Source organism: Melitaea cinxia, chromosome 26 (genome assembly GCF_905220565.1).
Source record: "Melitaea cinxia chromosome 26, ilMelCinx1.1, whole genome shotgun sequence".
NCBI lineage: Eukaryota > Metazoa > Arthropoda > Insecta > Lepidoptera > Nymphalidae > Melitaea > Melitaea cinxia.
In genome coordinates, this window is record NC_059419.1 from 4,154,020 (window position 1) to 4,167,282 (window position 13,263).

Here is a 13,263-nt window from a genome sequence, read left to right on the forward strand (position 1 = left end):
AAAATTAACAGAACAAACAAAAACAAACAGACAAAACTTTTAAGTGACTTAATCAAAACTTTAGGGGTTGGCCTCAAAGCTATGCCGAGATCGATTTATACTTTCTGATTTGTCATTCGTAACTAGACAATTGTGAAGACAGGAGTCTGGCTGTTGGCTAGGTACCAATAGAAATGACATCAAAATTGATAGAATTGTAACATACCTTTCACTTCGGGAGTCGTTTGTCTTAAACTTCGTAAGTATTGCTCCAGTGTTATCTTTCATCATGCCATATTGATCTCTGTAGGTCGAATTACCAGTTAACTCCAACTAGAAATATAAAAATTGTTTTATTTGATAATACACATACACACAGTTAAAAGACGCCAATTAAACTTGTAAAGTTAACATCAGAACTATATCTGACAACATTTCCAACATTGGATCAACATAGCTTTAGTATAAAACGTAAGAAAAAGCTAGTTATTAAGTATTCTAAAGCCCATAGTTTATCAGAGTACACTGCATAGAAAATGACCACAGTGGCACTGCCAAAAACTTAAGTAAGACCATGGGTAAGTACAAAACAACTTACCGTATACCCTTTTATCTCAGCATTAGGTTTAAGTGGGGGTTGCCAAGTAATATTAAGCCAAGAGCTGGCACAATGTATTGTCACGTTGCTTGGCCGGCCTGGGATGCCATCTAGTGTTGCTGCTTGCATCTCTGCCGACCAGTTACCACACCGCTTTGTGAAGTCCGAACAGGCACATACCTTTAAATTACAAAAAAATAAAATAAAAACGATTTGAGATGTATAAGCAGTCGGAGGGTCATTAGGACCTGCTTCACGTTGATGAATAAACTAAAACTTTTAGACTCCGTTACTTTAGAGCTTTTTAGAGCACCAATCAAACAGAATAAACACTTCAGAAACTTTTATCTGTTGGATACCTTTATATACTACTTGTCAGCAACTGATGAAATAGATCCTAACTGCATAAACTGACATTTAAATTTATTAGAAAACAGTAGCTGTTGAAAGCTACAAAAAAAGCTACATAGGAGTGGACCACAATCAAAAGTCTTAACATTCAAGATACCCCTCAAATCACTTTTCGAAATAAGCGAAAGCAACCCAATGAAGATCAAACAACAAGTGCTGAGTTTAATGACCTCAAAAACCAAACGAGTGATATGATAGCTTTATTACTACAAACAAGTAGTAACCAGGCTGAAAGCAGGAATAAAATAAGTTCTACTTTCCAGTAGTTAACCCTAGAGCGTGAAAAGGTATAATAAGATATTGCAAATCTTATTCAGACAACATATACAACATATCATAACTGAGGTAGGGCACAGCAGGAATTTCCTGCTCAAAATATGGTGCAGCCCGACTGGGGTAGTACCTCGACCTTACAGAAGATCACAGCAAAATAATACTATTTTCAAGTAATATTGTGTTCCTGTTGGTGAGTAAGGTGACCAGAGCTCCCTGGGGGGGTTGGGGATTGGGTCGGCAACGCGCTTGCGATGCTTCTGGTGTTGCAGGTGTCTATAAGCTACGGTAAGCGCTTACCATCAGGTGAGCCGTACGCTTGTTTGCCGACCTAGTGACATAAAAAAAATATATATCAGAAGCTACAAATATTGAAACTCAAAGATGGTTCGCGCAAGACAAGTTCTTACAAATATGAAATCCATTCCTATCGACAATTTTAAAAACTTTAACGACATTATTGCTGAAATAAACAATTGTGATGCAAGAAGCAAAAATATTATTACTGAGGTCCCGATTTCAGAGACTAAAAATGTCCTTGAGAGACGAAAAACAGATATAAAGGTGGAAGATATAATAAATGTGGTAAAAAACAGCACAGATCCACCTGAGCGTGAAACGTCTAGGTAAATGGGGTTATAGGTATATAATTAGTGGGTACCTGACCAAAACCGTCCAATCATAGTTATTTTTGAATCGTAGAAAATTGTAATATATTTCTATTACAATTTTCTACGATTTATAGAAATAAAATCAATGCTGACCTGGGGAAAAAGAACAGGGGAAAAAGAACATATTTACTGACAAAACACCACAGCAACAGCATCATATGAAAACGAATTAAAACTACGCTCTGAAAGGGTGAAAAAATTTAACTAGTTCCGTCTCTATCAAAAGCGCAAACGGGGCCATTGCTCAGGGCTTTCGACCTTACGAGGGCCCCGGATGTCTCAATAAATTAACTTTTATCTTCCGTAAGTGTATGCAAAAACTTAAAATTCGTGTAAAAATGAAAACTTGATCCTAAAAGTTATCCTTTTTTTAATGAAAAAAGTTACAGGCATACATCTTCTTCTATAATATAAAAATGAGTCGCTGAATGTGTTGCTAAGCGCAAAACTCGAGAACGGTTGGGCCGATTTCGCTAATTCTTTTTTTAAAATATTCCTTAAAGTACGAGGATGGTTCTTACGGAGAGAAAAATTCTAAAAAAAAATTTTAAATTTCCTGAAAAAGTCTAAAAACAACACTTTTCTATACTCCAAAAACAAGAGATTGAGAGATTCCAATACAAAAGATTTGTGATAATACTTAAAAGTCAATTTGAACTTTAATACCATACGATAACGTTTGTGTTAGGCGATACGAAGTTCGCCGGGTCAGCTAGTATTTATATATATTCTATTTTTTTGGAAGAGCCTTAAATAGTAAACAAATATGGCGTACTTCCGACCACAGACAATAGAGTAATATTGTAAGTATAGTAAAGTGACATAAAGAGCAAATGAATGAGCAATATTAATAAGCCATAGACGAAAGTAAAATTCATTTTATGTTCAAATATTTAACGCCAATATATTGTTAAAATTGTTTCAAAACCTAATAATATATTGAATATTTTTTCTAAGAATTAGTAGAGGTACAGAATTACGAAAAAATATTTATTAATCGAGCATCGAAAATAAAATGCAACAAATTTATATTTCGTTTATGTAAAATGGTCGGTAAAAAAGACGTCAAAAATAATATTTACAACAAAATAGGGCCGCCTATGTCTAGAAAAAAAAGTCGACCTTATTAGTATTATTGTCACATTATTTATATTCACTATAAATATAAAGCCTTGCGCCGGCGGCACACTCTATAACATGTAAACAAAAGGATTGATAACACTGTTGCTCACGTAGCTCTCATTGGCTCTCATACTAAGTCTCATACTAAAGTCCCACAAAATTTTCCTGTGAACTATAATAAACTTTTATGCCAATGCTATGTTCTTTTATATTATATGGGATAGCGTTAAAAATGTTATTCAAAAATATTCATAATATAAAATAAAATCTTTACAATAAACACTTTACTATAAAAGATTGACATTTATAATGATTGTGAGCATTTTTTACGCTCAACAATAATAAATAAAAAAACAATATCTAAAACATAATAACAAATCGCTTTACGGTAACATTGTATTATAACTTACTATCAAATTATGATTCGTGAAAATTTAAAATATAAGTAAAAAACACGGCCCATTTTATCGCTCATGCCGTTCATTCTCTTATACTCATTCACCTCTAAAAATATTGTGACCACATCCCTATTTGCGTCATAAAAAAAGATATTAAAATGTCATTTTCGAAAATATTAATTATCTGTACGCTCGAAATCCGTATTTTATTAATTTTAATGTGTTTAAAATGATAAATTGATATTTGTTTTTAGTGAAATAAATAGTAAATGGAGTTTTACAATTATCCGTAAATTAATATGTTGTGAAAGTATGTGATAAATGCGGAAAAAACGTGAATTACGATTGACTGGGGTTTGTTTACCAAATAAGACTCTTCCAAAAAAACGGAATATACATACGACGGAGTTTAATTTTGAAAAACGGGGGCCAAATGTTACCATAAATTATAACATTTTGTAAATAATTAAACAATGGCGTTTATTAGAGAGCTCAGGTTCCCATTTTTACACAGTTGATCAACAGAAATAATCGTTCACACTCTTGTTACAAGTTCCGTTTGTTGTTGTACATTTAATTACTTTTTTTCCTTTACTGTTCGAACGTGTTTCGGCTTTATAACAAATCTAGCGTTCAATTGTATATTGTTTACATTAGGTTAAGACCACTTAGAAATTATTTTACAAGTACCACACATGACTGTACACCGCCCGTTTTAATATTTTTTTAATTAATGTCTTAGTATAAGTTACTCTATAAGCGAATTATAAATTCTTCTCAGTAAATAAAGAATCTCAAACATACATGTTCATTACGAGTTTAATAAATTAATTATCAATCATTTCGCTGCGTACTATTTACTTTATTCATTCAAATTTCATCAAAACTTTTTTCCTTTGATGTTTTTTCAGGAATAAATCACTGTACATGACGTCATTAAACGTACACCATATATGTATTTATTTTATATGTATTATTAAAATTTAGCTGTTGTGTTCATTGTCAAACAACAATATATAATTAAGGTATAACTTAATTACGACCCTACTAGCCCGTTAGCGTAGTTTGTAGTGACCTTGCTTTCTGCTCCGGGGTTGTGGGTTCGATTCCCAACTCGAGTCTGGGTGTAATATATATATTTATTTATATATGTATTATTTATATGTATGTTTGTCGAAAAACAAATATGTAGCTATACCAGTCGGCTAGTACCTATAACAAAAGCATTAAGTTGCTTACTTTACGAACAGATGACCGTGTGTGTATGTTGTAAATATTTATTTATTTAACTTAATAATTTTGTATGTACTTATCAATTTTAATTTTAAAAATATTTTTATTCTTTTTATATCGACAGTACTTTAATTGATTCAGCCTTTAACATCCCACTGCTGGGGATAGACTTCCTTCTCCATGAAAGAGAAGTTTCAGTATTTAATAAATTCTATTTAATCCCGTGGGTGCCGAAGGCGGGCAGCAGCGTCTTCGGTGCGACAAAGCCAGCCCTGCGTTCACCAACCCGCCTGCCCAGCGTGGTGACTATGGGCAAAACACATGAGTTCACGCCATTTTTGGCGTAAACTTATGAAGGCCTATGTCCAGTAGTGGACTGCGAAAGGTTGCTGTGATGATGATGGTGATGATGATTTATTTAATACTGTATATATTATTTGTACTGATTCGGCCTGAGCGTAATTTTTGTAACATTAATTTTGAATATATAATTTAGCAAAAGTAATCAGCCCGCAAGTCATTCAGAAAACTATTCTTTGAACGTAACAATAAGCCTATCGCGCAGAAATACCATACACGTAAAGAGATAGCATTACGTCTACACTACTTGAAAACTGATATGTCTATAAAATGTTCATGTACAGTTGCAATGCAGAACTTCGGTCGGCATTGCAAGGGTTATTATTATGTCTGTATTAATACTAATAAATGAGTATTTAATATTTTAAAATTCTCTTGTGCGTTTAGAGAAATATATTGAAAATGTAAAATTGTTGGCAAAAACGTCGAAGCCTAATTTCTATTATGAATTTGTTATAATTAAATTTACAATTTTAGTGTAATGTTTGTTGCTTAAAATATAAATAAATAATATAAATATTATGTGCACCGCTGGTAGCGATGTACCTATGTTCATTTATTATGTCATGACAATGACGGTTTGGCATCATAATATTTCACTATACATTTATGAAAAAGACCTACTTCAATTACATCGACAAGTACTAACAACGTAGGTAGACGAAAAATTAGTCAAATAAATACGCATTATTAGAGATAAATCAATAAGTAGTCGTTAATCTCAATCAAATTTAAAGGACAATGTGACAATCACTAGCTTTCGATTACAAAAAGAACCATTGAAATCGGTCCACCGAGTACAAAGAGCCTCCACCTTTTTTTAAAGTCCATTAACAAATATCATGTTATTGAATGTAACGATTTGTAGCAATATTAATAGATACTGTAGTTTTTACTGCTAAATGTAAACACTTACTTTTTCACTTTTACCTAAATATATTTTGTTAGTCATTTACGTTCTTCGAAAAAACGTAAATTTTTACTTTACCAAGGCCTTATAAGGCTTCGTGTACAATTCGAAGCAACAAAAACAGTTTGTTTGTTTTTATTAAGCGGTCGCGTTTGCGGTTTGAGCGCTGGTTGGATAAAATTTAGATGTTCTGGTTTGAGAATAGGAATGCCACGAATAGTGTTTACGTTTAGTATTAAATATATACGGTCAGGGTCTCGATAGTATCGACAATTATTTGCGACAGAAAATTCGATATTATTAATCGTAAAATGTGGACGTTTCGCATTATAAAGATACGTAATATTTCTTTTAGGCTTTTGACATTATTATGTTTATATCATCATATTTTCAGAAGCAAAAAATGTACAATCGCTTGCTACTAACAAATAACTAGTTTTGTTTAAAATAATTACACTTATGAGTATGTTTTACGTAGGTTTTTTTTTCTCGTAAAATCGTATTACCGACCTCGTCAAGTATAGTTACATTCATATACGAGTAAAACTTAGTCCATTTTTTTAAAGATATTTATAGACTGACTAGATTAGAATAAATAGCCTAGTTTCAAAAGTGTTAGACAAACAAAGATAGCGGAAAATAAACTTACCCTAAATACGTATGTGCTGTGCGGTTCCAAATTATCAAACATATATGGTAGGTTTCTACTATCTCTAGAATGGTATGCCCTTCTGGGGGCCATTTCATCCATTTTCCTCGCTTCTAGAAGGTAATAATGTATCAACTCAGCTATATCTTCTGGCGGTGGAGCCCAGCCAATCGTCACAGACGTAGCCGAGAAACCGTTTATCGAAATATTTGGTACAAATATAGGGTCCTTGTCGAGAGTTTTGACCGTCGATTCGTAAATATGAGGCTTACTCGGCCCGTATGTAGTAGCGACTTCCAATTTGAGCTGGTAATTGGTAGACTTTTCTAGACCTTCCATTACAAATGATATATTCTTTACACCGATTTTTTCACGCGTGTACAAGTTGAAGTCGTTTGAAGGTAGACGACGGTACATCAAACTGTATGATTTTATTGGAGAATTGTAAGAACGGACTGTCCAATTTAGAAATAGTTGAGAAGCGCTGATCGGTATGACCGTGTCAATGACTACTTGTGGCAGAGCGAACACGATGATATCTATTTCGCCAGTAATATTTGTCGATGTTACTGAATCCCAAACTTCGCAGACATAAGTACCATTGTCTTCTGAACTCTTAATGTGCAGATCGTATTCGCTCTGAATATGCTTGAGATCAACTCGTTTTGCTGGTTTTGTTGCTATGTCTATTATATCGTCGTCTTTGCCCTGTTTCCACCATCTTACTTCGCTAGGTTTGTAAACTGAAATAACAACATATATATGTAGAATATATATCAAAATACCTTTTTTATGATTCAATAACATTATTACTATCTTGTATTTACCAGAATACAGATCAGATTTTTTTTAGCTTACCTTCAAAAACACATCGCAATAAAACTTTATTTTGATCAGTAACATTTTGCTTGATTGGTCCTAACGTTTTATTCGCTAACTTCCCAGGAAAACTGAGATCCAAGACGACCATTTTATCTGATCTCTTCTCGCCCAGCTTGACCACGCAGGTGTAGTTTCCATCGTCATTGGATGTCACATTTGTGATTGTTAAATTGTAGATTTTGTACTTCTGTGGATTACCATCTAGATCTTTCTTTTGCAACAGTCGTTCTTCAAATTCTTGTTTTAATCTGTTGACAAAATCGTTAATTGCAGTTAATTTTTAATAAGGTAAAATGTTCTCTCTACACGGTTAATTATACTTCACCCCTACGTGTTATTCAAATTTTATGAATACGAAATTAGTTTTAAGTTCCATGGTGCTAAGGCTTAAAATAGATTATCAAACTTATTATCATGTTAAGATCTTTTGAAAGTTAAGGGCACTTACTATGTGGTTAAAAGTTAAAATGTGTTTCTAACGTAAGTATCCTGGATAGTTTTCTACACCAAATGCCGACAAACTACATTATGTACGAGATGAAGACGTCGACTTTGCCTGCACCTTTTGCAACGTATGTGACATAACTTGATGTAGTAGAAACGTTCAATTCAATAAAATTTATAAAAATACCACCGATCTGCTTAATGGATGGAAATTATTAACCGACTTCCAAAAAAGGAGGAGGTTCTCAATTCGACTGTATTTTTTTTTTATGTATGTCAGAACTTTTGACCGGGTAGACCGATTTCGACAAATTTTGTTTTAATCGAAAGGTGGTGTGTGCCAATTGGTCCCATTTAAATTTATTTGAGATCTAACAACTACTTTTCGAATTATATCTAATAATGCGTTTTTACTTTGTATTATACCGCATAACTTTCTACTGGATGTACCGATTTTGATAATTCTTTTTTTGTTGGAAAGGGGATATCCCTAGTTTGGTACCGTGATGCCGCTGATGTTTATCATGTGGTCACATATAAATTTTATCGAGATCTGATAACTACTTTTTGAGTAATATTTGATAACGCGTAGTTGCTTGACTATTTTTTCGTCGATCTACGTTGTATTACTTGTCGATGTAATTGAAGTCGGTTTATTTTTTCGTTTGCGAGCAAACACAATTATTTCATATTTATTTTAATATTAGCTGTACCCTTCGTTCGTTGCTACGCTTTTTTTTTATCGTACCAACTTAGAAACCTTTGTGGACTCATGCACAACCCTTTGCTGAAGAGCACGGCATGATCAAATGCATAGTTTACGATTCTATAAAGGGCATACATTTTCTACTCTGATACTGGCAATTCCGCAAAGGAGCTAAAGCCAAAGAAAAAGAAGGACATACAGGTAAAAAAAATCATTTATATATATAGAATTTTCTTTGGATAAAAAGTACCTTATGTTATTTCTAATACCTCCAAGAATATGTGTACAAAGTTTCATGATGATCGGTTGAGTAGTTTTCGCGTGAAAGCGTCACAAACAAACTTACAGTCACATTTAATATTAGTAGGGAATTTCTGGCCAGGCTATATTTAAAGCAAAATTGAAAAATTAATTTTTTATTTAAAAATTCACCTACGACTACAGAATAAATTTAATATCGACACATCGTTCTCTATTAAAATAATCCTCATAGTCATGATTCTATTTTTGAAATTCTAATGAATAAATAAAAAATTTAAATTCCTCTACAAACTATAAACGTTTCATTTTTACTCCATTAAAGCCGGAAGTCCGTAAAACGTTAACTGGGAATGAATGAAATAAAAAAAGTAGGCTTTTTATTCAAATAAAATAAAAAAAAGCGTGTCAGAGTTAGATTTGAAATGTTTAGCCTCTTAGCACTCTTTAAATGAGGTTAAAATGTTACCCCAATTTAGGAATATACGAATTTGTATGATGTGACGATCCAAATAAATGAGAAGCAATCCTTAATGTTATAGATTACTAGCATCCCGCCCCGGCTTCGCATGGGTATTTAACAAGTTTCAAAATAATTTTTTTTCCCTAATATTTTTAAAAATATAACATAGCCTATGTCACCCGCGGATAGTGTAGCTTCCCAACAGTGAAAGCATTTTTCAAATCAATTCAGTAGTTTCGGAGCCTATTCAATGCAAACAAACAAACAATCAAATATTTCCTCTTTATAATATTAGTATTCAGAGATTTCACAGAGAGATTTTCCACGTAGTTACCAATATCACTAAGTTCACAATTGCAAATCAGTCTTCTATGGCATAGAATCTATTTATGTAACATTTTATTATTGACTATTAATCTTACCCTCAAAATCATTTTACGACGTCATTTACAATATCAATATTTTATATCTATTTTAATAACATCAATGCTAATTATTGTATTGGTAGGAAATATATCATTATTATTACATTATAATAATGTTATTTATATATTTATGAAGTATCATTCTTTAAACTATATAACATAAATACTATATTGTACGCTGGGGTCCGAGAGAGTCTGGGGTGTCGAGTATCGATGTGGGCGCTAGATGTCGCTAACAATGGAGATTTGGATTTAACTAACATTTCTGAACGTAGATTAAAAATTATTATTTAAACTAAGCTACTTTATATTTAACTGAGGTAGGGCACAGCAGGAAATTTCCTGCTTAAAATCTGGAGCAGCCCTACTGGGGTAGTAGAACCTCGACCTTACAGAAGATCACAGCTAAATAGCACTGTTTTCAAGCAGTGTTGTATTCATGTTGGTGAGTAAAACGACCAGAGCTCCTGGGGGGGGGGGGGACTGGGAATGGAGTCAACAACGCGATTACCATACTTCTGGTATTGCAGACGTCTATAAGCTACGGTAATCGCTTACCATCAGGTGAGTCTGTTTGCCGATCTAGTTACATTTAAAAAAAATATCCAGTTTATTTTAGTAATAATTTTCCCATACAACTATTATATTCTTTTGAACTTTTAGGCTTTATATTTTGGACAAAGTACTTTAAAACAAAAGGTCGGGAGAGGGTTGGATTACAATCGAAAATGCAAGGGCAATTCTTGAGTAGCGACATGAGGGGTGTACACGCAATCGCACCTCGTCAAATCCCTGAAAATTCAAAAGAATCCCGTTTCCCCTCGGCACTTCAGAACAATTCCTAGTACATGACACCCCTGTATACTCGCAACAGCTAAAAACATTCAAAAATTTTGGGCAATCTACGTAAAAACACACGCGTAATTTTAGACATGCCGAAAATTAATTTAATTTTAAGCTTCTGTTAAAATATTTACAAAACTAATATAAATAAAACTGACAACTTCCGAAAGTTTTATGCCCGGTTTACAAACGTTACAATTTCCTGCTAGGATTAAATCAAAACCGTTTCTATGAAAAGTATTCGCAAGCTATACTAATAATTGCCATCTACCTACGGAAGGAAGGTTTCATAAATGGAAAAACTCATAGGTTTTCAGACACTAAAATTAATGCAGACTGCACTTCGAAATGTGTTATCTCAACAGTTCTTTATAAATACACAAACATTAAACAAAAATAAAACATCAATATGTAACATGGAAACAAAATATAGATAACAAAGTATTTACAATGTACCCATTTAAAACCATTATTTATATTAAAAGTAAACTTTTATCTAATTTTATTGAATTATTGATAATACTATTATGTTTGTAAACAGATAAATTTATTTGTATACAGCCGTCCATTGTAGTAAATTCCGTTTAATAAAAATACTAACTGTGTCTCTTTGGTTCAACAGCGTAACTTCTGAGACTAGGAATTTTGGGATAAATAGTACGCCTGTGTTATACAGAATCTTCAGCTAAATCCATTTTTAATAGGCAATAGGTTCAGTATTTGTTTTGAGCTGGACGCGCGTTGATTTTTTAGACATAAGCCCTATTCTTATATTCAAAAACAATGACTTTTGACAGAATTTCACAAAAATTAACGTGCCACATTCATAACTACAATGAATTGTTTTTAAACAACTTAAAAAAGAGGAGGTTCTCAATTCGACTGTATTTTTTCCTGCGTGTACCGTTTTTTGATTCGTTTTTTAAATCGAAAGCTCGTGCTTTGTGGCATTCAATTTAAATTAGGTTGAGATCTGATGAGGACTTTTTGAATTATTCCTTATAATGGGTATTTAATTTTCTGTTTTATCGACTACCTACATACCTTGTATTACTTGTCAATGTAATTGAAATAGTTTTTTTCATTTGCAGTCAAACACAATTATTAAAATAAGAAGCGTATTACGAAGAACTAAGCTTAAGTTATGCTCGCATGAAGGAATAAGTTAAATAAGTTTAGTTTTTCGAGAGTGTTATTTGCACATAATATATTTATTCGTATCCTCATAAATTACAGCATGTCATAATAATTACAGCATGTCAATATAACTAAACTACGTCATTATATTCATCATCATAATGTTTGCACTATAAGGATAGGGTATATTATTAGACATATCCTTACAGTGATTGTTGACTTTTTTTTATTATTTAAATACATGTCAACATGTTAGATACTAGGTTTCAGCTTGCCACTTCATACACGTGAATTACATTATTTCTGTTTTCCACATTTGGCCATATTGCCCGTTTATTGGTGAAAGAATATTTGAAATTTGTGCAGTAGTTTATGATGTTATTCATTACAAATAATGAAAAATGCAAATATTTCGTCGTTATAATATTAATAATATAAAAAAATCTTAGATATCTACTAAATCATAATGATGAAGTGTAGCAGACTGTCCCTGAAGTTTCAACACTTTTCTTATATAGAAGAGTAGGAGACTTTGCTGTGTATCAGTTCATTTTAAGTGAAAAATTTAACTAATTTGTAATTAATTAAATGACACTATCTGATGACAAGGCACTTCTTGGGGGGGTTTCTTAATGAGTAAACTCCGATTAAAAATAAATGAAACCATAACCATCCTATTTTCAATCGCCGTTAAATATCAAACACCTAATCAACAAGTTAAAAATTGATACAACAGAGATTAGCAAACCTGAACTCACCTATTGGTTATCGTAATAGGCTCACTGTTAAACAACCATTCCACTGTTGCTTCAGATGGCGACACACTGCAGCTGACATTGACATCCTTACCAACACCTTGCTTTGTCAAGTGTAGATCTAGGATCTGGGGTGATTCTTGAGCTGAAAACATTTTTTTGGATAAAAAATCTTCTTTAGAAATATAATGTGAATCACCGGCTGTATTATTGCCCATAACTTCACAACAACTACATTGAATTTGATAATTCTATTTGTGTGTTTGTTATTATCAGAAGGTTTGCATAAAATAAATTAAAAAAAAAAAAAAAATCACTATATTCATGAAAAAATAAAAACATGGGAGGTACAAAGTTTGCTAGTTTTAACTATTGTACTCATAATGTATATAATAATAGGACGTTGAGAGTTAAATGTGAAAAATGTTTACAGGTAATAATTTTTTTTATAAACAGTAGGACTGCTATAAAACAAATATTATGTACTATTTAGTTTACTGTTAGGACCTATAAAGTTTTGTTATTAAGCCTATATGTGTAACTATAGGTTTATGTTTGAGTTATTTACAGCACTATATTTAACAATTGCCCGAAAAAAGCAGCTAACACCTGTCTTAAATTCTTTTAGAAAAACCAGTTGTATTCCCATTTAAATTCAAGTTTATGTTAATATGGATATACTAATAACTTAAACTTAATAAATATATATTATTTATTTATTTATTTATTAAGTTTATCTATATTAC

General features: G+C 32.3%; 1 protein-coding gene across 1 annotated transcript in view; it reads right to left on the bottom strand.

Moving 5' to 3' along the window:
- LOC123666423 (tyrosine-protein phosphatase 69D) overlaps positions 1–13,263 on the bottom strand; it is a 37,885-nt gene that overhangs the window by 24,305 nt on the left and 317 nt on the right. The window contains exons 2-6 of the mRNA XM_045600515.1: positions 12,521–12,662; positions 7,463–7,734; positions 6,605–7,347; positions 578–757; positions 206–312 (exon numbers count right to left, since the gene is read on the bottom strand). Coding sequence (XP_045456471.1) covers positions 206–312; positions 578–757; positions 6,605–7,347; positions 7,463–7,734; positions 12,521–12,662 — 1,444 coding nt within the window. The remainder of the gene's footprint in view (positions 1–205; positions 313–577; positions 758–6,604; positions 7,348–7,462; positions 7,735–12,520; positions 12,663–13,263) is intronic.